This window comes from Diceros bicornis, chromosome 11 (assembly GCF_020826845.1).
Source record: "Diceros bicornis minor isolate mBicDic1 chromosome 11, mDicBic1.mat.cur, whole genome shotgun sequence".
Classification (NCBI taxonomy): domain Eukaryota; kingdom Metazoa; phylum Chordata; class Mammalia; order Perissodactyla; family Rhinocerotidae; genus Diceros; species Diceros bicornis.
The window spans coordinates 67623841-67649980 of NC_080750.1; the positions used below are offsets into that span (position 1 = coordinate 67623841).

At 36.3% G+C, this 26140-nt stretch overlaps 1 protein-coding gene across 5 annotated transcripts in view; it reads right to left on the reverse strand.

Annotated features, from left to right (window-relative positions):
* PPP2R2A (protein phosphatase 2 regulatory subunit Balpha) overlaps positions 1–26140 on the reverse strand; it is an 89457-nt gene that overhangs the window by 26492 nt on the left and 36825 nt on the right. For 2 of the 5 annotated variants that reach the window (XM_058550486.1, XM_058550484.1), the window contains exon 3: positions 11625–11722. In XM_058550486.1, the coding sequence (XP_058406469.1) occupies positions 11625–11722 (98 nt within the window). Of the gene's footprint in view, positions 1–11624; positions 11723–24910; positions 25041–26140 lie in introns of all 5 variants that reach the window. The other 3 variants (XM_058550483.1, XM_058550482.1, XM_058550485.1) reach the window with 3 other exon arrangements.

The following is a 26140-nucleotide window of genomic DNA, read 5'->3' on the forward strand; positions in this document are numbered from 1 at the left end:
AAAAATTAAAGGAGTTTGTCACCAAGAAACCAGTGCTACAAGAAATGTTAAAGGAACTGATTTAAGGGGAAAAGAGAAGACCACAAATAGGAAAAATTATCTACTTCCGTAAGAGAGCAATGGATACAAATGCACAAAAAAGAGGTTAGATATGATATCAAAAACATAAAATGAGGGAGAAGGGGAGTTAAAGAGTAGAGCTTTCAGACAGAGGTCAAACTAAAGAGACCATCAATTCTGTATAGAAGGAGAAAGGAACAGAGAAGGACTTCTAAAACACTGAGAAAAAAAAGTTAAAAAATGGCAGTAAGTACATACTTATCAATAGCCACTTTAAACGTCAATGTACTAAATGCCCCAACTAAAAGGCATAAGGTGGCTGATTGGATAAAACACCAAGACCCATATATATGCTGCATACAAGAGACACACTTGAGACCTAAAGACACTCACAAACTGAAAGTGAAGGGATGGAAAAAGATACTCCATGCAAATAGCAATGAAAAGAAAGCTGGGGTAGCAGTACTCATATCAGACAAAATAGACTTTAAAACAAAAACTGTAAAAAGAGACAAAGAAGGGCATTACATAATGATCAAGGGAACAATCCAACAAGAGGATATAACACTTGTAAATATCTACGCACCCAATGTAGGTGCACCTACATATATAAAGCAATTATTAACAGACATAAAAACAGAAATAGACAGTAACACAATATAGTAGGAGACTTTAACACTCCAGTTACACCAATGGACAGATCATCCAAACAGAAGATCAATAAGGAAACACTGGCCTTAAATGACACACTAGAACAGATGGACCTAGTAGATATATACAGAGCATTCCATCCAAAAACCGAAGAATACATGTTCTTTTCAAATGCACATGGAACATTCTCCACAGTTGATCACATATTAGGCCACAAAACGAGTCTCCATAAATTTAAGAAGATTGAAATAATACCAAGCATCTTTTCTGACCACAACGATATGAAACTGGAACTGAACTATAGGAAGAAAATCAGAAAAGCCACAATTATGTGGAGATTAAACAAAATGCTACTGAACAACGACTGGGTCAACGAAGAAATCAAAGAAGAAATCAAAAAATACCTGGAGACACATGAAAATGAAAATACGACATGCCAGAATTTATGGGATACAGCAAAAGCGGTTCTAAGAGGGAGGTTTATAGCAATACAGGTCTATCTCAACAAACAAGAAAAATCTCAAATAAACAATCTAACAATGCACCTAAAGGAACTGGAAAAAGAAGAACAAACAAAGCCCAAAATCAGTAGAAGGGAAATAATAAAAATCAGAGCAGAAATAAATGAAATAGAGACTAAAAAAACAATAGAAAAAATTAATAAACCAAGAGCTGGTTCTTTGAAAAGATCAACAAAATTGACAAATCTTTAGCTAGACTCACCAAGAAAAAAAGAGAGAAGGCTCAAACAAGTAAAATCAGAAATGAAAGAGGAGAAATTACAACAGACACCTCAGAAATACAAAAGATTATAAGAGAATACTATGAAAAGCTATATGCCAACCAATTCGACAATCTGGAAGAAATGGATAAATTCTTAGAATCATACAACCTTCCAAAACTGGATCAAGAAGAAGTAGAGAATTTGAATAGACCAATCACCAGTAAGGAGATCAAAACAGTAATCACAAACCTCCCCAAAATTAATTCTACCAAACATTCAAAGAAGACTTAATACCTATCCTTCTCAAACTCTTCCAAAAAACTGAGGAGGTGGGGAAGCTCCCTAACTCATTCTAAGAAGCCGACATTACCCTGATACCAAAAGCAGACAAGGACAACACAAAAAAAAGAAAATAACAGGCCAATATCACTGATGAACATCTTTGCAAAAATCCTCAACAAAATACTAGCAAATCGCATACAACAATATGTTAAAAAGATTATACACCATGATCAAGTGGGATTTATTCCAGGTATGCAGGGATGGTTCAACATTCGCAAATCAATCAACGTAATACACCACATTTTAATAAAATGAAGAATAAAAATCACATGATCATCTCAACAGATGCAGAGAAAGCATCTGACAAGATACAGCATCCATTTATTACAAAAACTCTGAATAAAATGGGGATAGAAGGAAAGTACCTCAACATAATAAAGGCCATATATGACAAACCCACAGCTAATATCATCCTCAATGGTGAAAAACTGAAAGCTATCCCTCTAAGAACAGGAACCAGACAAGGATGCCCACTGTCACCACTCCTATTTAACATAGTACTGGAAGTCCTAGCCAGAGCAATCAGGCAAGAGAAAGAAATAAAAGGGATCCAAATTGGAAAGGAAGAAGTGACACTGTCACTATTTGCAGATGACATGATTTTATACATAGAAAACCCTAAAGAATCCACCAGAAAACTTTTAGAAGTAATAAACGAATATGGTAAAGTTGCAGGATACAAAATCAACATACAAAAATCAGTTGCATTTCTGTACACTAACAACGAAGTAGCAGAAAGAGAAATTAAGAATACAATCCCATTTACAATTGCAACAAAAAGAATAAAATACCTAGGAATAAACTTAAGCAAAGAGGTGAAAGATCTGTACACCGAAAACTATAAACCACTGCTAAAAGAAACTGAAGAAGACACAAAGAAATGGAAAGATATTCTGTGCTCTTGGATTGGAAGAATTAACATAGCTAAGATGTCCATACTTCCTAAAGCCATCTATAGATTCAATGCAATCCCTATCAAAGTTCCAACAACATTTTTCACAGAAATAGAACAAAGAATCCTAAAATTTATATGGAACAACAAAAGACCCCGAATAGCTAAAGGAATCCTGAGAAAAAAGAACAAAGCTGGAAGTATCACACTCCCTGATTTCAAAATATACTACAAAGCTATAGTAACCAAAACAGCATGGTACTGGCACAAAAACAGACACACAGATCAATGGAATAGAATCGAAAGCCCAGAAACAAACCCACACATCTATGGACAGCTAATCTTTGACAAAGGAGCCAAGAACATACAATGGAGAAAAGAAAGTCTCTTCAACAAATGGTGTCGGGAAAACTGGATAGCCATATGCCAAAAAATGAAAGTGGACCCTTACCTTACACCATGCACAAAAATTAACTCCAAATGGATTAAAGACTTGAATGTAAGACCTGAAACTATGAAACTTCTAGAAGAAAACATAGGCAGTACGCTCTTCGACATCAGTCTTAGCAACATATTTTCAAGCACCATGTCTGACCGGGCAAGAGAAACAATAGAAAAAATAAACAAATGGACCTACATCAAACTAAAAAGCTTCTGCACAGCAAAGGAAACCATCAACAAAACAAAAAGAGAACCTAACAATTGGGAGAAGATATTTGCAAACCATACATCTGATAAGGGCTTAATCTCCAAAATATACAAAGAACTCATGCATCTCAACAACAAAAAAACTAACAACCCAATTAAAAAATGGGCAAAAGACCTGAACAGACATTTCTCCAAAGAAGATATACAGATGGCCAACAGACACATGAAAAGATGTTCAAAATCATTAACTATCAGGGAAATGCAAATCAAAACTACAATGAGATATCACCTCACACCCGTCAGAATGGCTATAATTAACAAGACAGGAAACAACAAGCGTTGGAGAGGATGTGGAGAGAAGGGAACTCTCATACACTGCTGGTGCGAGTGCAAACTGGTGCAGCCACTATGGAAAACAGTATGGAGATTCCTCAAAAAATCAAGGATAGAACTACCATATGATCCAGCTATTCCACTGCTGGGTATTTACCCAAAGAACCTGAAAACACCAATGCGTAAAGATACATGCACCCCTGTGTTCATTGCAGCGTTATTCATAATAGCCAAGACTTGGAAGCAACCTAAGTGCCCATCAAGGGACAAATGGATAAAGAAGATGTGGTATATATATACAATGGAATACTACTCAGCCATAAGAAACGATGAAATCCAGCCATTTGTGACAACATGGATGGACGTTGAGGGTATTATGCAAAGTGAAATAAGTCAGAGGGAGGTCAAATACCGTTATGATTTCCTTCATTAAGTAGTAGATAATAACAACAATAAACAAACACATAAAGACAGAGATTGGATTGGTGGTTACCAGAGCGGAAGGGGGGAGGGAGGAGGGTGATGGGATAATTCGGCACATGTGTGTGGTGATGGGTTGTAATTAGTATTTGGGTGGTGAACATGATGTAATCTATGCAGAAATAGAAGTATAATGATGTACACTTGAAATTTATACAATGGTATAAACCAATGTTACTGCAATAAACAAAAAATAAAAAAAACAAAAACAAAAAAAGAATAAGGGATAAAGCTACATAGGAATGCTTATTTACCGTAGGTTTTGCATGCTGCTGACAGGAACAAAAAAAAACCCACACACACAAACTTTGCCTTCTCAGACCACAGCTTTCCTCCTGTTACATATCACTAAGAAAGGAAGGCAGATTTCAAGGCTCTCTGACATGTTTCTCTCAAATAGGAATTCACCTTAGACCTTTAAGGAGTTGGTTTCTCTCTGATACAAGATTCAGCAGATGGACCCTACTTGGTGTTAGATTTAAAAAAAAAAAAAAAAAAAAAAAAGGAAGACAGACAAGATTCTTTTTACTAAATGTCTGTTTTTACCTTGCAGCTTCATAATATATAACAATCCTCTGGACCTCGATTTCCTCATATGTTAAACAGAACTTTTCCTCTCTTACTTCTGGAGTGACAGGGCACTTTTAAGAATTCAATGAGAAAGCGAGGAATGTTCAAATATTAGTTTCTCTTCCAGATAGGGACCAAGTCCAAGCAATCTACATTATGCCACTTAGAGACAGCACGATGCAGCTAAACACACAATGGCCTGCAATTAATTTAAGGAGCCCAATCTCAGTTTCTTCTCTGTTTCTCAGTTGGAAAAGTGGCAAAGAAGATAAAGACTGAACCAGATGGTCTTTAAAGTATTTTCCACTGGTGACATTCCAACAAGCTGGAAACACACACACACACTCTCTCTCTCTCTCTCTCTCTCTCTCTCATAATTTGACTATAGGTGAAGTTCACTAGAAAATTTCACTTTGCAAAGCCACAAGTCAAATCCTCCTTAACAACTAAAGCCTCAAATTAGGAAACCTGCGACAACCTTTATTCTGATCAAGTATTTACTTTCAAAGAGCATAAGGAGATATTTGGGAAAGAACTCAATTTCAATAAATTTCAAAACCTGTCTACACAAGTCAGTCACAATAGGGAAGAAATAAAACAGAAAAGATCAGTAGTTCGACATCCTTAAGGCATTGAAAAAGTAAAAAACAGTGAAGTCTAGATACAACTCTACAAAAGAACGCTCTGTCTGATAAACGTGTATTTTTAAAATCAATGTGGGGGCCAGCCTGGTGGCACAAGTGGTTAGGTGTGCGCGCTCTGCTGCATCGGCCTGGGGTTTGCCGGTTCGGATGCCGGATGCGCACCAACGCACCGCTTTGCAAGCCATCCTGTGGCGGCATCCCATATAAAGTGGAGGAAGATGGGCACGGATGTTAGCCCAGGGCCAGTCTTCCTCAGCAAAAAAAAGAGGAGGATTGGCAGATGTTAGCACAGGGCTGATCCTCCTCACAAAATAAAATAAAATAAATGGGGAAATACTTTCAATAAATAATGTAATAACCTGCCTGGCAATTTGGGAGTGGGTAAGGAAGGTGAAAAAAGGAAAGATCTTTGTATCACATAATTTAGGGTATTAATTCCAACTAGATAATGAATTTAAATGGAAACAAAGTATGGGTAAATGTTTAAGTAATTTGAGGGCAGAAAAATCAACAAAAACAAAAAAGTAAACAAAAGTTAAAGGCAGCCAATCTACATAACTGAAAAACATATTGCCTGACGAGATAAAGAACTGATGCCCTCACAATACATGGCCTATACAGATCAATTCAATAAATACACCATTAGAAAAACAGGGCACAAAGCAAACAATTTTAATTATTGGGAGTATTAAGAGATAAAGGAAAACTAAAACCCAGTAAAATAATATCTTTTCACTAGTTTGTCACTTTTATTTCTTTTTTCACTGATATTTAAAAGAGGGAAAAAAACACCAACAACTCAAGGGGAAAGCGGCAGTCTCAAAATTTTTGGTTGAAGTAAAACCTATAAAATTTTCCAGAAGGCATTTGGCAATATAAGACTTAAAATGTTTTTACCCTTTGATCCAGCTATTTTACTTCTAGAAAGTTTCTAAGGAAATAACAGGTGCTTCAAAGATTCAACCACAAGAACGTTTTCAATGCTATTTATGATAGCAAAGAGATATCATGTAATGATTAAAGATGATGATTTAGAATCTTTAATGACTTAAAAAGGTCTTCACATACAGTATATGAGGGAAAAAAACCCACACAACCCTAAATATATTATAATCTCACTTTGGAAAGACAGGCTTTTGATATACCCCAAAAGCATTTCTTTTTGTTTGGTGGAGTTATAGGTGCTTTCTTTGCCCCTTGTCCATATATATACTAAATTGTGTACAATGAGGATGATGAGTTTTTAATTAAGAGGGAAAAAATTACGATAAGAACACAATGAAGAATCATTTTTTGTGTGAGATTGGGGAAAAGATGACAGGAAGAAGAAAAGTAAGTAAATTCTAAAATTACTGGGTATTATTCGTTTCATAGGTGTGGATCTGCTTTTTTGTTGGGAATTTTTTGGACAATATAAGAAATATTGTTAATTCAAATTTATGGGCAACAGGTAAAATGAGAAAATAATTTTACTTTAATATGTCAAAAATATTCTGTAAAGATCTAATTTCTGGCCTTAAGAAAAATAACATTTAAAGGAATCCTATCTTGCCTAACAGTTGTTTGGCAACATTCATACTGATATGCTCAGCAATCAGCAAAGGTATTTTAAATGATATACTACTACTGGAAAATATAAGACTTTAAATGAGTTGGAACTTCCAAATTAGTAGGTAACTGATAAGCACGTGATTTTGTGATAAGCATGCTTTCTAAGGTTTCTTCTATATCCTGTTAAGGAGTTTTGGGACTACCTCAATAAGAACAAAAAAATGAGAACGATATCCTAGAAAGTTCCAGCAGTCCTAGAAAACAGAAAACAAAGGTGGTACAACAATCTGGAAAGAAATGAAAAAAGGAACAACTTACCTTCTCATCTTTTCCTTAACTGTCCTTTAAAAAAACAGGCCCCCTAGACACACACTTTAGCTTATCATGTACATCAGAAAGCCTCAGAGAAAACTGAAGGTCTGAGTAATCCAAAGTCAATAGGAAACCAACTACTTCAACAACTGGGGATCACCTAATTTGAGCACCTATAGAAACAACCAAAGATCCCCTGAAATCTACAGAACACCCCCATCTATTCTAAAAGTTCTTTGGAATCTTCCAAGAAAAACTGTATTAATACTTTCACTATCAAGATTATATCCCACCATCTACTTTGTTGTTAAAAGCTATTATATACAAGCCGTGAAAATAAGTTAGTACAATGGGTCACCTATTTCGGGACATGCTATCAAGAACACTGGATTAGATACCAAAATGTTGGACCCTTACAGACCACATGATGGGTATGATGCCTCATGGAAATCACTTTACCTTTATGCCTCAATTTCCCTACATGCCCTGCTTCTATCAGAGATTCTGTCAAACAAAAAACTATTCAAACATATTAGTTATAAAAATACTATTAAATGACAGCAAAAAATGTTACAGGATCACTAGGCTGAAACATATTCGAACTGAATGAAGATCCTCTAAATGATTACCCAGTTTCTCCAACTGGGGAGTAGATGGACACGCAGCAAGAGGGACCCGCCATGACTGAAGGGTAAAAGAAGCAAGACAGAAAGGTGGTTTCTAAGATGTCAAGGTTGATGTGCCACATTCACTGCTGCTTCAGTATGACCTTTTCTTCTTACTTAGGTAAAGGACAATAAAAAGAGTGAGTGGAAATATTTTGGTCTCTAATCAAGTGAAGTTTAGCAAGGAACCCTGCCACTGGGTGACAGGATAAAGCTACAATAGTGCAAATGCCACAGTGTTTTGCAAACAGAGCTAGCATCATTATCAGAGACTAAGAAATGCTTGCTGGATAGGCACCAACTGTACCCTGAAGCATATGTATAATAAACGCAGTTGTTAGAAGAAGCTGGACTGAAATTCAGAGATCCAAGTTCTAATCCTAGAGCTTTGCTATTAACCTAAGCAATATAACCTTGTCATATAAACTTTTCTTGGGATTTATCTAAAAACTGGGAAAAGATCATCTCTAAGTTCTCTTCCACTTTTCAAACTATAACACTATTTTACAGACAAAGAAGTGAATTCTTAAAATCTAATATAATTATGTTAGGTATTGAAATATAGGTGCCTCTAGGTGTAAGGTACTATAATCAATGATGTAGACACTGATTTTTCTGAGGACAGCACTACATTAGAAGCTCCAGTATAAGACAGGGCTTGAAAATGTGGAAAGTAAATTAGCTAACGTGCCAAATTAATATTAACAAGATCAAGTTTTGGGGGGAAAAGTCAATTATTCTGATCATCGTTATTTAATCTATCACTTAAAAAATACACTGATATTTACACTAAGTAATTCTCAAAAGACATGCTACTAATCCGAGCGAGGTTCTACATAATGCATCTCTGTCTTGAATTCTTAAATGCAGCTAAGAATGATAGATACATGAAAACGGAAATCCTTTTTTTCTGCCAGTGGCCCTTCTCAAAGTCAGAAGAATATGTAATTTTAAATATTAGCACTTTAGAATCTTCAGTAGAATTTTCAGAAAAGAATCACAGAAAATGATTCTTCTTTAAATTTTTTGGCCTTATTTTCCGATACAAGTAAAATGTCTGAGCAGTTTCAGTAACTCTATGTTAGGCTTTAATTCCGATTTAGTATACTACTGACAGCCTTTAGGAAAATACTGAACTATTTCTTTGACTACATTTATTGAACCCCTATTAAAGCAAACACCTCCTCCATTAGAGTCTTTTTTTCACATTTGATTTTGACTTTAAGAACCACCACCCATATAAAAGGTGAAAGTGACCTCATTTTCAAGCAAAATATGCCTAAATTAGCTTTTGACAACTTATATTTTAAAATAATATAAAGTCCTCATTAAAAACGTAGACTCTCAGGGCCAGCCTAGCGGTGTAGTGGTTAAGTTCTCGGGCTCCACTTTGGTGGCCAGGGGTTTGCAGATTGGGATCCTGGGCGCAGACCTACATACCGCTCATCAAGCCATGCTGTGGCAGTGTCCCACATACAAAATAGAGGAAGAGTGGCACAGATGTTAGCTCATGGACAATCATCCTCACCAATAATAACAAAAACAATGTTGACTCTCTTAGAAACCTGATGGTGTTCAGGGCAGGCTGCCCCAAGATGCGCTACTCTGGTATGCGGATTATTTCAGAGCTGAAGACAACAGAGGCTCAGAAAATTCAGGAAGAACATTTGAGCTTCCCCTCCCAAAATGCCTAAAGAACTTAACCCAGAAGGCCTGTTCCAGGGAGGAGCCACTACCACATGATGGCTGCAATATAATGTAAAATAGATGCTGGATAAGAAAGGCACCAACAAGACCATCTTATCAAAACTTCTGTCTCTCCAGCCACATTCTCTATAGGAGGCCCTGTAAAGAGTTGTCTGACAAACAATTTGCATTTCCATCTTCATGTGAATTGTCTTCCCCTCCAGCACCCTTTTCGCCTTTAGCTGAATATACTTAAGGGAGCAGCTTAGAATGACGAGTTGCTCAGTTTCTATTTCCTGAGTTTCTCCCACATATATATGTTATTAAACTTTGTTTGATTTTCTCCTGTTAACCTGCCTTTTTGATTATTTGGCCAGCCATAAGAACCTTAAGGGAAAAGGCGAAGAAGGATACTTCCTCTTCCCCAACAAACTCTCAATGCAAGCCCACGTATTATCCTTCAAGACGGACCTGCTTAGGAAGCAAATTAGTTTTAAATGTTTTTCTCCGAACACCTTTCTTTAAAACAAAAGCAAAGTGAGGAAAGCCATTAACTTTCAGTAAAAAAATACATTCAAGGGCAGAGAACGCCTATGGGAAAGCCAGCTCTAAATTCTGAATAACAAAATTAACATTCACATCTTGGTTATCTAACATGAAACGCATCAAAGAACACTGAAAGATGACATGTCAGAAGTTGTGGGTTCTACTTGGTAGTTCTGTCACTAAGTAATCAAGTGAGCCCCCAATATCTTGACTTTCTCTGTAAATAAAGGGAAATTGTAATGATCTGTAAGATTCCATTTCAACTCTAAGTATTTCAATATTCTTATGATCAACTTTTTAGCAGCAGCCTGAAAAAAGGAAAAGAAAACTCATTTTGTGCCCCCTTCCCACAAGAACATTATTTATCAAGAAAAGCTTGATTCTTATTTTCACATTTTCTTCCAACCAAAAAAAGTAAATAAATAAAAGGAGACATATTTAGTGTTTGTGCATCTTCTAATGAGACACTATTAATCATTTCTTTTAAAATTAAATTACCTACCTCACTGGGGTGTTGTGAGGATTAATTCATTAGTGTTTGTAAAGCACTTTGAGATCCTCAGGTCAAAGGCGCTATAGAAGTGCAAAGTAGTAGTATTATTACTAGATTCTTTGCTTATTTAAGGAATTTCACAATCCTTTAAAACCTAATTCTGTGTTATGATTTAGACATCTATTTGTAAAATCCTGCAATTTATCCACATTACTTCTAACTTTTTAAATATATATAGACAGGGCCAAGATGTTTCAAAACAAATTATTTTAAAGGTTTAACTTTGATCTACAAATGGTGGGAGAGAGTAAGGGAAAATCTAGTGCGATAAATTTTGTTTAGCATAAAATTTTAGTGAGAAATCTTGTCAATCAGATTTAGAGGTGTGCCTAAGTTGTACCCAAAACACAACAAAACCCACTTTAATCACATATTCTGCAACGGGAAATCCCTTTCTTCAAAGAGAAAAGGAAAAATTTTCAAATTAGCTCCACTTTAAAAGGGGTACTAAGCTTACAAATTACATTACACGCGTATACATGCAACTGTCATTTAAAACCTTCATATTTAAATCACAGTAACAGTATTAGTATGAACTGACGTACAAATAATTGATCAGAATTTTCTTTAAACTAGCCTCCCACCCCTAATTACACAAAGAAAACTGAGCATTGAGAAGAGGTCAAAGCAATTTTGCTTTACAGAGTTTTAAGAGAAAAAAATGAGGAAGGCCAAGGCTTCAAAAACAGTTAACATCTGAAATTATTCCACTTCCCACCCCTTTCTCTAACCAAATATTTTTACAATTAAAACATTGTGTTTTTAAATCAAAACCACACATGTATATCCACACAAAGCTAAGAGAACCAGAGCTATCTATACATTGGATATTCTGCTTGATAAATAGACACTTCTTTAAAAAAAAAGAAATTGCCAACATCCTCTGATGAGATTTCTCCAGTGCAACAACACAAGCTCCCATCCCAAAAGCAACCTGAAATTTAGATATTAAACCTTAAACACTTACCTCCTGCTCCTGTTGAAAGATGACGACTCTACCACCTTTATCTCCTGTTGCTAGCAATTCTCCAGAATGATTAAATTCTACTGTAGAAATTATATCTGCTGTATAATTGAAACAAAAACAGAAGACATCAGTTTTTCTTTCCCAACTCGCTACAGTTTCAGAATTTAGCATGTTTTTTCCTAACATATTCTAAGTCTATATTTATTTCATGAATATTTTGGTTCACTAAAAAAACATTCTCCTCAGAATAAACCAATAGGAAACTACTTTAACAAATAGGAACACAACAAATAAATACTAGTGGTTTATTACTATTTCACTAAATTCATGAACGTAAAGAAATTAACCATTTGTGAAACATTCTATGATAGCACCACTAAACAAACCTTGCTAATTTTCTTTCTTATATACTTTGGATAAGCTTCTTTATGCAAACCCAAATATGGTTTGTAAAATTAAGGCAGATGTAACTAAAACGGGGAAAATTTTTAAATGTAAAAATAATTTCAGGTGAAATTTTAAGTCATAAATTAATAAATTTAAAGTAATAAATTCAAACAAAAAATTGCAAATAGAACACACTTGTACCAGAAATGTTTTGTGCTATGTACCTTCAATATGCACAGCTTTTCTTGTGGCTCCCAAACACTACAGGGGGTACTAGAATCAGTCACATTACACTCAAAGTCGGTGCTAACTTCACAGTCAAGTTCAAATACAGTTATCGGGGTTTTTTCCTTGCTTTTTGACATCAGAGCCATTTTCATAAGAAAAAAATCTAAGTTACAGAATTGGGCATTCAGATAAGGCAATTACACTGTACAATTCACCATTGTTACTAACAAGTTCTTCACTATAAAGCATGCCAAATTAGGAAAGGCCCTATCATATGCCTTTTAAATAAATAAGTGACTTTTTTTTTTTTTTTTTTACAAGAGAAGGATCATTTTCTGGTCTACACTAGCTGACTGTAAGAATTTAAGAATGTGAATTTACATAATCAAGAACACTATATACCTTAAATTTAAAAATTTACTGACCAATGTATCTTAACAATAATCCATCTAGCACTGCATCTTATAATTTTCTTTTTAGTGATTTTTCCAAGTCCAGCCTGATTTTGGAAAGCTTTCTTTGCTTCCTCCTTTGTCTAGGTCCAAGGACTTTACCTTTTTGGAACTTTCTGAGAACCTATTCAAAGTTACACATGCTGTCCCAAGAAACTGCACATATTTAAGTGCACACTTGCATACAATTTCAGAGGGTCTGAACAGCACCCCACCTCCAGCTTAAAAACCTTAACCCAGACAGCCCACCGTGGTTGGTGATATTAGCAGGAAAGAAGAAATTTAGTGTTTACAATGCATGTATACATAATACAAAGGTGTAAAGCTGAATATATTGGATTACTCTGTAAAGCCAAACATCAGTAAGTGCTTAAAAGCCATTCTATTAGGTGCTCTGTACCGTATTTCTGTAGTGAATATAATAAAGCATTAAAAACATACATAGTTCCTGCACTTAAAGCACATTAGAGTACAGCTGGAGAAAGAAAATAAGTAGGAGCTAACAATATCAGAGCATATGGAGTCACATCTTACTTAAAAGTTAGGTTCTAAAGTTAAGTACTATGTAAAAATCATACACAGTAAAAAATTATCTTTAAATTCAAATCCCTTGGACAGGTATCACTTTGGAGATGCAAATTCTTTCTCTTGCAAGTCCAACAGCCAATTTTCCCTACAGCATTGATAGCTGGTGGTTTCTTTGGCTAACTCATCAAATGAATTAGTTCACTTAAATATAAAGTCATGCTACACCAAAAACACTTATCTTTAAATTCTAGAATATGCTCTTGGCTTGGTGAAATGTTCACACCTGACATCAACACCAGATTCATTCTCTTGTTCACTCAATGGAACAACAGGCAGAGTTGGCTCAGTATTTAAATTATTTCATTTGTTCTCCAGGTCCAAATTGCTGCATTATTCTAAAGTAATTACAACTCCTTGTTAGATAGATGAACTGCTATAGCTAAAACTTACTAACGCATATGTCAAAGATCATGGTCTGACTAGCTTGACTACCCTCTCTGCTGAGCAGTAGTGAAAAGCAGGAAGAATAGGTGTGCTGCAAGATGGGTTAAATTTCTAATGGGGGAGAAACCTCAATCTTCCTGAGGTGAACTGGACAGGAGAAAATCTATAGACATGATTAAGTCAGCAAGAAGACAATTATAACAAAGGATTGAGGAGATATGGGAAGAGGGTGGTGGTGGTGGTGGGGATTCCACACTTATATTATTCTTAGAAGACAGAATAAGAATCAAGTAATTAAGCAGCAGGCACAATACCCCAAAGTACTGAATAGGAAGATAGTACTGACTCACATAGCTAGTCATAACGTGGTCACTGAATATGTGGTGATGGGGAGAGGAAGAAAGAACTGATGTGTGCTGTGGGAGTGGGGGTGCGAGGGCCCAGGAGGCCAGGACGAGGATGGAGAAAAGGAAGGGGAGGGAGACGGAAGAAGAGAAAGAAAAAGACCAATAACTTATTGCAAGATGCAACAGGATTAAGACATCTGCTCTTACAATGTGTCACTTCTTATCCAAGGAATGGTCATTTTACTAGGAGATTTCCAGAGAGTAAAGTGATGATATGTGTTTAGTATTGAACCAGCTTTGTGGCAAGGGTATAAAACTTCAAGGGGCACAATGGAGGAAGGCTGAGGAATTCTAGAAATAACTGGCCTAAACAGTAAGAGAGGCTAAACATCAAGACAAAACAAGAATTAAAGATTTACACCATAAAAGTCAACCTACTTTAAATCCTTGAGGGAGAGAAACATTGGGTGAAAGGCATACAATTTTCTCAATTTATAGATATTCTTAAGACACTGGTGTTCGTTACTACAGCCATCCCTTTGTATCTGCAGGGGACTGGTTCCAGGACCCCCAGCGGATACCAAAATCCATGAATGCTCAAGTCCCTTAGTTGGCCCTCCGTGTCCATGACTTTTGAATCTCAGATTCAATTAACCAGATAGTAAACACAGTACACGATCTGCAGCTGGTTGAATGAAGGCCAACTGTATTTATCTTGCCAAAAGCCAATGAACAAAGAGAAAATTTTAGAAATAGCCAACCAAGTCACTGCTTAACTGAACAGTGTAAAGAAATTTTATTTGGGGGAGTAGTGGGTGGACAGACTCTCAGCCTCCTTGCTGGGATTTTTATGCTGCATATATTTAAAATACCCATATTTCAGAAAGGTAAATTATTTTCCTTGTTCGTATGATGTCATGGTGTTCCTTTGTCCCATCCTCCCAAAAAAAGAAAAAAGAAAAGAAACACCGTGATTTCTGGATGCTCAACCATCTGTACAAGTGTAAGAACCACCATACACAGAAGCACCTATTTAACCTCCAAGTTTATGGATGCTTTAAAAGTTTTTCTGAGTTGTAAAATGTCAAGATCTCACAAGGTTTCACTGGGAATATGACATAAAAAAAGGATGAATAAAAGGGAGAATGAAGTCAAATTCTGCTTACAGATCAAGAAAAACATCTAGGAATCAATTATGGAGAACACTACAAAACTGAGCTTTGGCCCACATGTGCCATTGCATACTGGTGTGCGAAGAACAGGTTATGGGTTGCCTGGATCCTGCAGAGCACTCAAATCTGTAATCTCCAGTTGCAAGCAATCTGTTTATCTCAGTGTGCCATACAAACATTACTGTTTTCTAGGTGTGCCAAGATGTGCAAAAGGTGAGGAAGCATAGCTCTAAAACTAGAGCTCCCATATCATGCCATATCCACAAGGTTGGCCAAATACTGGTATCTATGTTTCTGAAAATAACAATAAATCTATTCCTAGAAAATAGTCTTCTAACGTTCTGATTCCTCTACCATTTTAAAAAATTAGAGTAGATGACTGCAGAAAGTCTATAATAGCGCTGTTCAACAGAACTTTCTGTTACAACGGAAGTATCCTATATCTAACACTGTCCAATACAGTAATCACTAGCCACTGTGGCTCCTGAATTTTTAATTTTAGCCATATGTGGCTAGTGGCTACCACACTGGACAGCCTAGGTCTAAAACATTACAGAGTGGACACTGACTTTTACTACAAAGCCAAGAATGCTGGAACTAAGAAAATTTTGAACCTTTAAGCAATACACTCTTGGTAAAATAAAACAACTATCTCACACACACACACACACACAGTTGCCCCAACGAGGAGTAGGCTGAAAATGTAAACATGTTTCATGAAAATTTAGATAGAACTGTTTGGTGGTTACTAGGGGCAAGGGGGGGTGGGAGGGGGGCACAAGGGGTGGAGGGATGCATTTATAAGGTGACTGACAAACAATAATGTACAACAAAAATTTCACAATGAAAAAAAAAGGGACTGCTCTGGTGAAAAGAGCAAGCATCTGCAAAGACTTACTACAAGAGCAGGTGCTAATGTGGTATTCTAAATATGAAATGAAACTTCCATACCTGGAAGAAAATGAACTTATCAAGTTGGCTATACTGAATCTTATCTTTTGACAAATAATATTTGATTTCCTACAAAACTCTACCAGGTAATCAGTCTCCTCCCCTTTTTGTTACATTTCAGTAAAAACAAAGATTAACAAAGAACACTACAACTAACTGCATAAACAAAGGTATTCAAAAAAAGTACCTAATAAAAATGTGCAGTAACTTAGCACTTCCTCTTTGAAAAAGCTGAAGTGAAAGACAAAACTCAAAATTAAAAACCTGTAATTCATCTTCTGCCTCTGGCCCTGAGGGAGTAAGACAAGCTGGATTCATCCTCTTGCTGTGAATGACTAGAAAACAGAACAAAATACATGAAACAACTGTTTTCCAACAGCTGGACAACGTGGCGTGCACGACTGTAAACTCTTAGAGAAGGGAAACAAAGTGAGCCCTACAGTTGCCCCAGCTTACTGCCTGGATGGTGCAGTGAGTCAGAAAGAATCCAGAGACCAGCAATCTCACTGAATTGTGGAGTCAGAAACTGGAGGGTTAGAGATAGCCGAAGCAGCTAGAATTTGTGGGCAAAGTACAGAGAGAAAGCTTGAAGGATCTACAGAGGAATCACTTAAAATCTCTGGTTGAATACTGATCTGAGGATATGTTGTCTGACACTCCACAAAGCCTAGGAAAGAACCACTAGAAAGCGTACGAGGGCTCAGAATAGTTAGGGCTCCCACCAGCCACAGCAGAGAAACCTCATAATTAATGAGGCATCAGGTAGAGTCCTCAGGAGAGTATCACCTTAGTAGTGGGACTACATCAGCACTAACGACTAAATTTGTCCTAACAAAACTTAAAAGCAAACTTCGATCAAATTGATCTCAACTAACTTAACTATGTGCTAGAACAAAATCCAACACTCAACAATGTAAATTCACAATGTCTGGCACCCAATCTAAAATCAACAAGAATGTAAAGAAGCAGGAAAATAAGACCCATAACCAGAAGAAAAATAAACCAATAGAAACAGAATCAGAAATGACAAAAATGATAGAATTAAGGTCTTAGCAGACAAGGACCTTAAAATAGCTGTTGTAAATATGCTCCATATGCTCATGTAGAACAAATCATGAACATGATGAGAAATGGAAGACAAAGGACAAAAAAAGGAACATCTAAGAATGAAAAATACACTATCTGAATTCAATGATACATTAGATGGATTAACAGATTAGATAACTGCAGTAAAAGAGATCAAGAATCAGAAGGCCTAGGGATAGAATCAAAATAATATGAAGCAAAGAGGGAAAAAAGAACAAAGATCTGACTTGTAGGATAATATCAAGTGTTCTAACATATGTATCACTGCAATCACAGGAAAAAAGGTGGGGAATATTTGAAAAAATGACCAGCATGTAAATGCTCAAACATGATGACACTATAGGTAATCAAACCAGGAAATCAGTTATAAACACCAATTTATAGAGGTAGATAGCAGTGGCAACTTAAAAACCATCAATAGCCCTACATTGGTGATGTGACTTTGCAAAATCATGAAGATTTCTTTGTAAAATTCCAATATTTCAAAGCATAATCTTCCCTTGATTTACACAGTAAACTTTAGTATATACATTAAACCCATGCAAAAAATACTTAATAAAATAAAATCGAGTTGGGTTTTAGGCTTAGAAAATAAGGACTTTTTTTCGGCATCATGAACATTTGACAGAATATTCTAAGTCATGTAGACCATGGGACAATTTTTTCTTGTTCAAGATTGTCCTGCAAACTGCCGAACAGCTGGCACACTTGGCTCACGCCTAATAAATGCCGATAATGCCTACAATCATTGGTAAAATTAAGTAAAAAAGAATTCAATAGGACAAAAGAGTTTATAATATGTATATATTGATAAAAGGTATGGTGAAGACATAAGCCATAAATATTTATGCCCAGAGAAGATTTTTACTTTACATATTTCAGGGTTATTAGGAATAGAGGGATTGACAAAAATTATAATTATAGTAGAAGACTGACATATTCTTCTCCATGCGTGACTCGATTTAAAAAAAAAAAAGGCAAAGAAGAGGGGATTGGGCGGGGTTGGGGAGGTAGGAAGGACAGATACTTGAAAAATATAATTGATAAACACAGAGAACTTTATACTGATATAAAAAATACTTATTTCTTCCAAAGTTATGCAATTAAAAAAAAACTCATATACTGTGCCGCAAAGTCCCTTAAACAATTCTAGTTATAAATTTAAAGACCACATTCTCTAACCCCGATAAAATTAGCTAAAGATTAATAACCACTGGTTCTAATCAACCACTTGGTAATCTTAAAACTCTAAGGGCAAAAATAAAAATTAGTGTTGCAAAAAGATTTACAAGGGGCCAGGCCGGTGACCTAGCGGTTAAGTTCTGCACCCTCCCCTTCGGTGGCCAGGTTAGGTTCCTGGGCGTGGACCTACACCACTCGTCAGTGGCCATGTTGTGACCGCGACCCACATACAAAATAGAGGAAGACTGGCAACAGATGTTAGATCAGGGTGAATCTTTCTCTAGCAAAAAGAGGAAGATTGGTGACAGATGTTAGTTCAAGGCAAATCTTCCTCAGCAAAAAAAAAAAATTCTATAGGAACCTAAGTATATAAATATTTAAGATAGTATTGTTTTTGTAAAAAATGATACAATGTTCACTATAAACTAACCAACTTATAAAAACTGAAATAAAAAGCTGAAATCCCACCACCAAGAGTTAACCATAAGTAATAACTGAACAGTCTTTTAGCAAACTCATGTAAATTGCAAAATATATATCTGATGTATTTATATATGCTGTGATTTCTGTAAAATCACTTCCAGTAATGGGATTATAATTAATTAACTTTACTTTTTTTAATCGCACAAATAAACTACTTTGTAAAAAAAGATAATCATCACTGTTAACCCCACTTCTGAGAGAACCACTATAGTTATTTTTGCATATCTCTTTCCAAAATTTGTCCATGTGTATTTCACATGCTTTGTACAAAAAATAAATGATCTATTTCTACTGAGAAACAATGTTGTCTACATTATATCAGTGAGTTAAAAAAAAAAAAAAGTTACAGGGGCCAGCCTGGTGGTGTAGCGGTTAAGTTTGCACGCTCCGCTTCGGCGGCCTGGGGCTCGCAAATTCAGATGCCAGGTGTGCACCGATGCATCACTTGTCAAGCCATGCTGTGGCGGCATCCCATATAAAGTAGAGGAAGATGGGCAAGGATGTTAGCCCAGGGCCAATCTTCCTCAGCAAAAAGAGGAAGATTGGCAACAGATGTTAGCTTGGGGCTAATCTTCCTCACACACACACACAAAAAAGTTACAAAGTGTGTTTGAGCCTATTTGTATAACATAAATAAAACAGAGAACTATGGAATTAGTTACCAGTGCTTAGACAGAGAGACCAGGTTAACAGATGTGATAGCTATTAGCCTAACAGTAACATGGAAAGTGACAAAAGAAGAATCTCTACAAGATAAAGTAATGAGCTACCACTACACACCATTCGAATGACTAAAATTAAAAAAAAAAAAATTGACAATGCCTAGTGCTGGTATTGAGCAATGGGAACTCTCACATATAGTTGGTAGGAATGCAACATGGCACACTCACCTCGGGGAAAAAATTAAAAGTTTGGCAGTTTCTTATAAAGTTAAAACAACACTTACCATGTGACCCAGCAATCTCATTACCAGATTTTTCCCAAGTCAAACAAAAACATGTTCATACAAAAATCTGGGATGCAAATATTCATAGTAGCTTTCTTTGTAATCACCAAAAACTGGACACAACTGAAATGACCCTCAGCTGGGGAATGTATAAACAAAACGTGGTATATATCCATACAATGAAGTACCACTCAGCAATAAAAAGGCACAAACTACCAATGCAAACAATAACATGCATAAAGCTCAAGATGCATTATGCTAAGTGAAAGAAGCCAGATTCAAAAGGCTACAGACTACATGATTCCATTCATCTGACATTCTGGAAAAGGCAAAACTAGAGGGACAGAAACAGAACAGTGGCTGCTAGGCGCTAGGGGTGGGGTACAGGCTGCCTACAAAGGACATGGAACTTTTTGGAATAATGGAGCTACTTTTTATCTTGACTGTGGTAGTGACTATATGACCACATGTTTTTTATCAAAGCTTGAAGACTGCATGCTAAAAAGTGTGAATTTCACTGTATGTAAATTATACCATAAGACAACAACAAAATCCAGATACTGGAATCTCATCCCAGACATTTCAAAATCCTAATCTGATGTTTTATTTACTGGTTACAAAATGCTTTCCTGCTCTAAAACCTTGAAAGGTTCTCTAAGGATTACCACAAGATTTTTGAAGTACTGCCTGGCATTCAATCTCCTCCATAATATAAACATTTCCCTTAAATATATCATCTTACTTTCTAGTACCATAGTTCTCACCAAATTCTCTAGTAAGGCTAATGTTTTACACCTCCAACATACATACTTAGGTGCATCCTCACGCCTCCTCCTCTAGCTTGAGTGTATTGTCTACCTTGCCTGAAATACCTCCTCTCTTCTCTCCATTCCTTTAGCTCTTCTGTATGTGGCCCATAAGAAGAAAAAAAATTAAATTCATAGATCTCTGGAGAGGTAGAACTATGCCAGAAGGATAACCGCTATGGACATAATAAAAGAAAAATGTGATTTTTACACAATAACTAAATAAAAGTGAACTAAGAAATAAATTGTATTGTATTTCTAAAAATAGTTCATACAACATAGGAAGACGATTCACAGAAGAGGAATACTGGTAAAACATAAGGAAATATCAGTCAAATCAATTGCATAAATTTTTAAATAAGACATCATTTTCTATCGTTTAAACTAGAAGAAAAATACAAATTGTTCCAAAGACAACTATTTGCCTACATTGTAGATAGAAGTATATACTATTTCTTTGGAAAACTATTTCATAATTTGTATCAAAAGCTACCAAGCATTCATTCTCTTGGAACTTTATGTCAGTTCCAGAAGTCATCCTACTGAAATAATCCCCCCCAAATTTTTAAATGTATAAAGGTGCTCACTAATGTCTTTAAAGTATTTAAAGTGTTAGAGACTATAAGAGAAACATCAAATGTTCTTATTCTGCCAATATCCTCTCACATTTTGCTCTCATTTTTCCTGAAATCCTCCTCCCTTTTCACCTCCTTCCCTACAAGTCTTGGCTCTTCATTAACCATCAAGCAAGAGCAACAAGACACCTGGGGATGTAGTGCCAGCTCTGTTATTAAGTAACAATTTGACCATGACTAAGTCAATTAATCTTTATGAACTTCAGATTTCTCATTTGCAAAAAAACGATAGATGATCTCTCTTCAGAGGATGTTTCTTTCAAAGAGCATATACAACATGTACTTGGACGCTTAAACTCAACACGTCTGGGGGAGGAAGAAAACAGAATAACGGCTGGAGAAAAATAACATGCTTTTATTTTTAAAGTTCTAATATGGAAAATTAAAGACCTGAAAGGACAACACATCTGCCAAAGTTGCATTACTCTACCCAGGATCATGGATCTCTGCTAGAGATCTCACTCTGACAAAAATGGATCCCAGGTTTACTTCTTTCTAACCTAGAAGTCATCTACAAAAGTGATTTACTTTCAGTTACTTTCAGTAAGTTATAAGACAATCAGTGGTGAAATGAGAATGGAACTGAAACAATGAAGCATGACACCTTCTGCTCTACTCAACTTGCACCACCAATACAGCAGTAAACCCCTATACTGGAGATTCTCTTGTCATTATCAATACTCACTATACTTTTATGAGATGGGTGGGATCTTCCTCACTTTTATACACACAAGTCAGAAACTACTTAACTGCAAGTGATAATGTGTATACACGTAACAGAAAACATTTTTCAAACATCAGTGAACAAAAGCTACACAGCAGAAGACTTAACTGAGCTGAATCTTCTTGTTTTCCATAAATTTATTTTAGCATAATTTACATCTTACGTTACTATGGTTTATTTGTCACAACTAAGGAACCAACACTGGAATATTAACTGAACTCCACACTTGATTTAGATTTCACTAGTTTTTCCCTAGTGTCCTTTTTCAGTTCCAGGATGCCATCCAGGATACTACATTACATTTAATCATCATGTCTCTTTAGCTTCCTCTGGTCTGTGACAGTTTCTCACTTTTCTTGTTTTTGATGACCCTGACAGTTTTGAAGAATACTGGTCAGGTACTTTGCAGTATGTCCCTCAATCTGGGACTGCCAGGTGTTTTTGTCATGGCCACACTGCAATTATGGGTTATTGGCAGGAAGACAGTAGAGGTGAAATGTCATTCTTATCACATCATATTAAAGGTATATCCTAACGATATGACTTATTGATGATAACCTAGATTATCTGGTCGAGGCACTATTTTGCCAGGTTTCTCCACCATAAAATTACCCCCACTTACATAAGGTACTCCGGAAGAAAGTCACTAAGTGCAGCTCACATTCAAGGGATGAGAGGTGTTAAGCTCCACTCCTTTGAGGGGGAGTATCTTCATAAATTATTTGAAATTCTTCTGTAAGGGAAAATTGTCTCTTCTCCCCCATTTACTTCTTTAATCAGTCATTTATCAGCATGAACTCACAGATATTTTTTTCATACCCAACCTAATATTATGTAATGTATTGTATTGCTCAAATTTTTCCAGATTTGGCCACTGAGAGCTCTTTCAGGTTGGCTCCTAGGTCTCTGTGACATGCTGTTATCCTTCTGTTTTTGAGCACTTCTGGAACTTATTAAAAAATGTGTAACTTTCATATATTCTGAATATTACCACAAATTAAATATGAATTCTTTTTCATTCTACAGTTACACACTAAGTTTTAAGAACTGAACTCTCTTAGCGAGTGGTGAAGAAAAGTAGAAATATATTAAAAACAAAAGGAATAACTAGAGTAAAGGCCAGCACCACAACCAACTTTCATCCTTGGAGTATCTGACCATGACTAAGATTTCTGTCCTGGAATGGATTTCTATTTGGTCAGCTGAGGTACCAAAAGTTAAGCAACTGTATGTGTTAGCTTTCTTAGAAATTTTCACATATGCGTACAAGCTGGATTTTGTAATGTTAATCTTTCAGTACTCAATACTCTTTTCTTTTCAGATGATGGAGAGGTGGGGGTGAGAATACAGTAGGTACACTGATCATCTTTATCTCTGTTAAAGTCAAGGGCCTGGTGTCAAAACATTTTGGCACATAATAACACAAATTAATTCTCATTTTGATCTGGTTTGCTTCAACACTTAGAGCTGCTATTAAGAAGCATGCTATTTTGCTTGGACACATGATCCATTTTCATGATCTTTTCCCCTTATTAGTTCAATATACCCTATATGGCAATCACTGAACTTTAGGATTGGCCCCACATAAATAAATAGAATATGATTAACCCGAATTTCTTCTCCAAGTTAACTAATTACTACTCCTCAATATAAGAAAATATTTTACTAGATGATGCATCTATAAAATGCCACTTTCTCACTAAAGGAGTAGCTTTAGGTATAGTTATTTCCCCACAGACCACTATGATGCTCTTTTATCACTATTGACCTCTAGAGGGAGCTCAAAGTTCTTGTTATTTTTTCCCAAAGGTCAGGACACTCCTCCCACAAATGTGGTATGTTCAAGATTTAAGAACACTTTGTGCACCATCCTTTTATGAATTTCTTGCTTCTCAAAAGTGACTAAGGCTTGACCTGCTCACCTGCTCCTGGAGGAGTAGGCCCCAACCATTTCTTCCTCTCTCCCTTCCAAACTCCTAGGACTCCCCTCAAACATTCTCTTTCCCACTTGGCAGTGACTAGGGCATATTACTGAAGCCTGAGAGGCTGGAGGGAGGATGCCTGTAAGAACTGGGGGCAAATGCTCCCTCTTGCTGACTCCTGCTACTTTCAGTGTAGCAGGCAGTGTGTCTCTACCTTCTTCATGTCAGGGCATACACAGAACATATTTGTATGGCACACTAGTATAAAGGTAAGATGAGGCTGCTTGTGTCTGCCCAGGAACTCTAGTCAGCTAAGCCCCCACTCAGGCACCCACCCCCAAAGACTGGAGGGATCATTATCTTAGCACTCCTATAACATATTCTTGGGGCCACATCTGTAGGGAATTTGTGCAGGAAGAAACCAGAAGTCAGACTGGTCATTTCCCCACTGTCAAATCCCCACTTCACCTGTCTACATGATCCTGAGAAAATAACTTAGCCTCTTAAAGACTCAGTTTCCTCATCTTTAAATACCTACCTCACAAAGAAATGAGCCTTGAATGAGGCACATGGTAGGCACACTGGTAACCAGAAGATGATGGCTGGAATCTGGGCTTGTTGCACTAAGTAAAAACAAACATTTAAGCACTTATTTGTTTCTAGGATCTTCAGGTCAATCTAACCTAGGTAAATAAGTTCTCCAAATGATCCAGCGTAGAGCCTGAGGCTAAAGCCCAAAGTAGTAAAGCTGCTTCTTCGCATATACAATCAAGAGGCCTCAGGTTGAAACACGACAGGTCAAGGATAGGATACTGTACTCCTTTGTCTCTTGGCCAAAATATCACTTTGATTACATCATGAGTTCCAATGACAAAGTAAGTGCTAACAGCTGTTATAATAACCTCTTCTCAACCTCTGACTCAGTGAACAGGAACATGTTATGTGATAAGCTCAACAAAGACCACCAGCTATTGATGCTCATACAGAACCTACATTGTAATGTTGCCATGAGAGTCAGGGTAATTTCCAGAGATGTGTTCTGGAACCAGTCTCCCTTCTTTTTAACTTGTTCCTGGATTATCTGATACCATGTTTGGATAAAATGGAATGGAACCATACCCTCCTGCAACAAAGAACAGAAAGATAAACAGTTGCTAATACATTTAGTCTACAGATGTTATCTTAACAAACAAGCCTTGGTGTATTAACATTATATATAATGTTAGAAGAACTCTAAATTGACCATTCTAAACCTAAAGTTACCATCTTCCTTAGATATTCACCAACTTTTAACTGGCTTATAATTGATTCCACAGAGCAGATCACCTCATTAAGTTGCCTTATGAAAATATAATACAAATAGTTTCTCATGGAGATTACACAAATAGTACTGCACAAAGCTCCTGCACAAATACCTGCATTAAGATATTTTTATAACCAGCATGGGTATCTGATTATTAATATCTACCTAAAATCTTCACAAACTAGGATTATTATGGCCATGCTATAAGAACCAGAAAGCACTTCACTGTCAGTTCGTCTTGGTAGAGTCACACCCAACTCAGTTGTTCTGATGGGATTCCTCCAGCTCACCTACAAACTGGGTACAAAGGGGCAGAATATTTAGAGAAACAGGCTAGAGATCTTTAAGGTATGTTACAGAAAATTTTATAGACTTTATTCCAATGGCAAAAGTGAGCACACGGGGGAGTTTTATATGTGCTCTTAGATTACTCAGGCTGAAGTGAGGAGGACTGGGAACTGGAAAAAGGATATACAGAGGAAAGTCTGGAGACCAATCTGGAGTTACTCCAGAAATCCTGGTAAGCAATGATAGTGATCTGAGCCAGTAAAGTACAGTAACAATATTATCTTAAGTAGCTAACATTTAAAATGCACTTACAGTATGTTAGGTATTTAATCCTTACAACAAACCTATAAAGTTGGTTGTATTAATATACCCATTTAACAGATGAAGAAACTAAAACAGAGGCAAATGAGGGGACAGAAGTGTACAGATTTTAAAATACATTTATCAAGTACATAAAACAAGGCTTGATAATTGATAACGTGTGGAGAGCTAAAGATGAAATCAAGAATAATATCCAGGTTCTCATGCTGAGTGCACTTAATACCACTAATAGACAGATATTTACCTTACATTAAGTATTATTTAAGAGCATCTAAATGGCAGGTACAACTTCAAGTCAAAAAAAAGAAAAG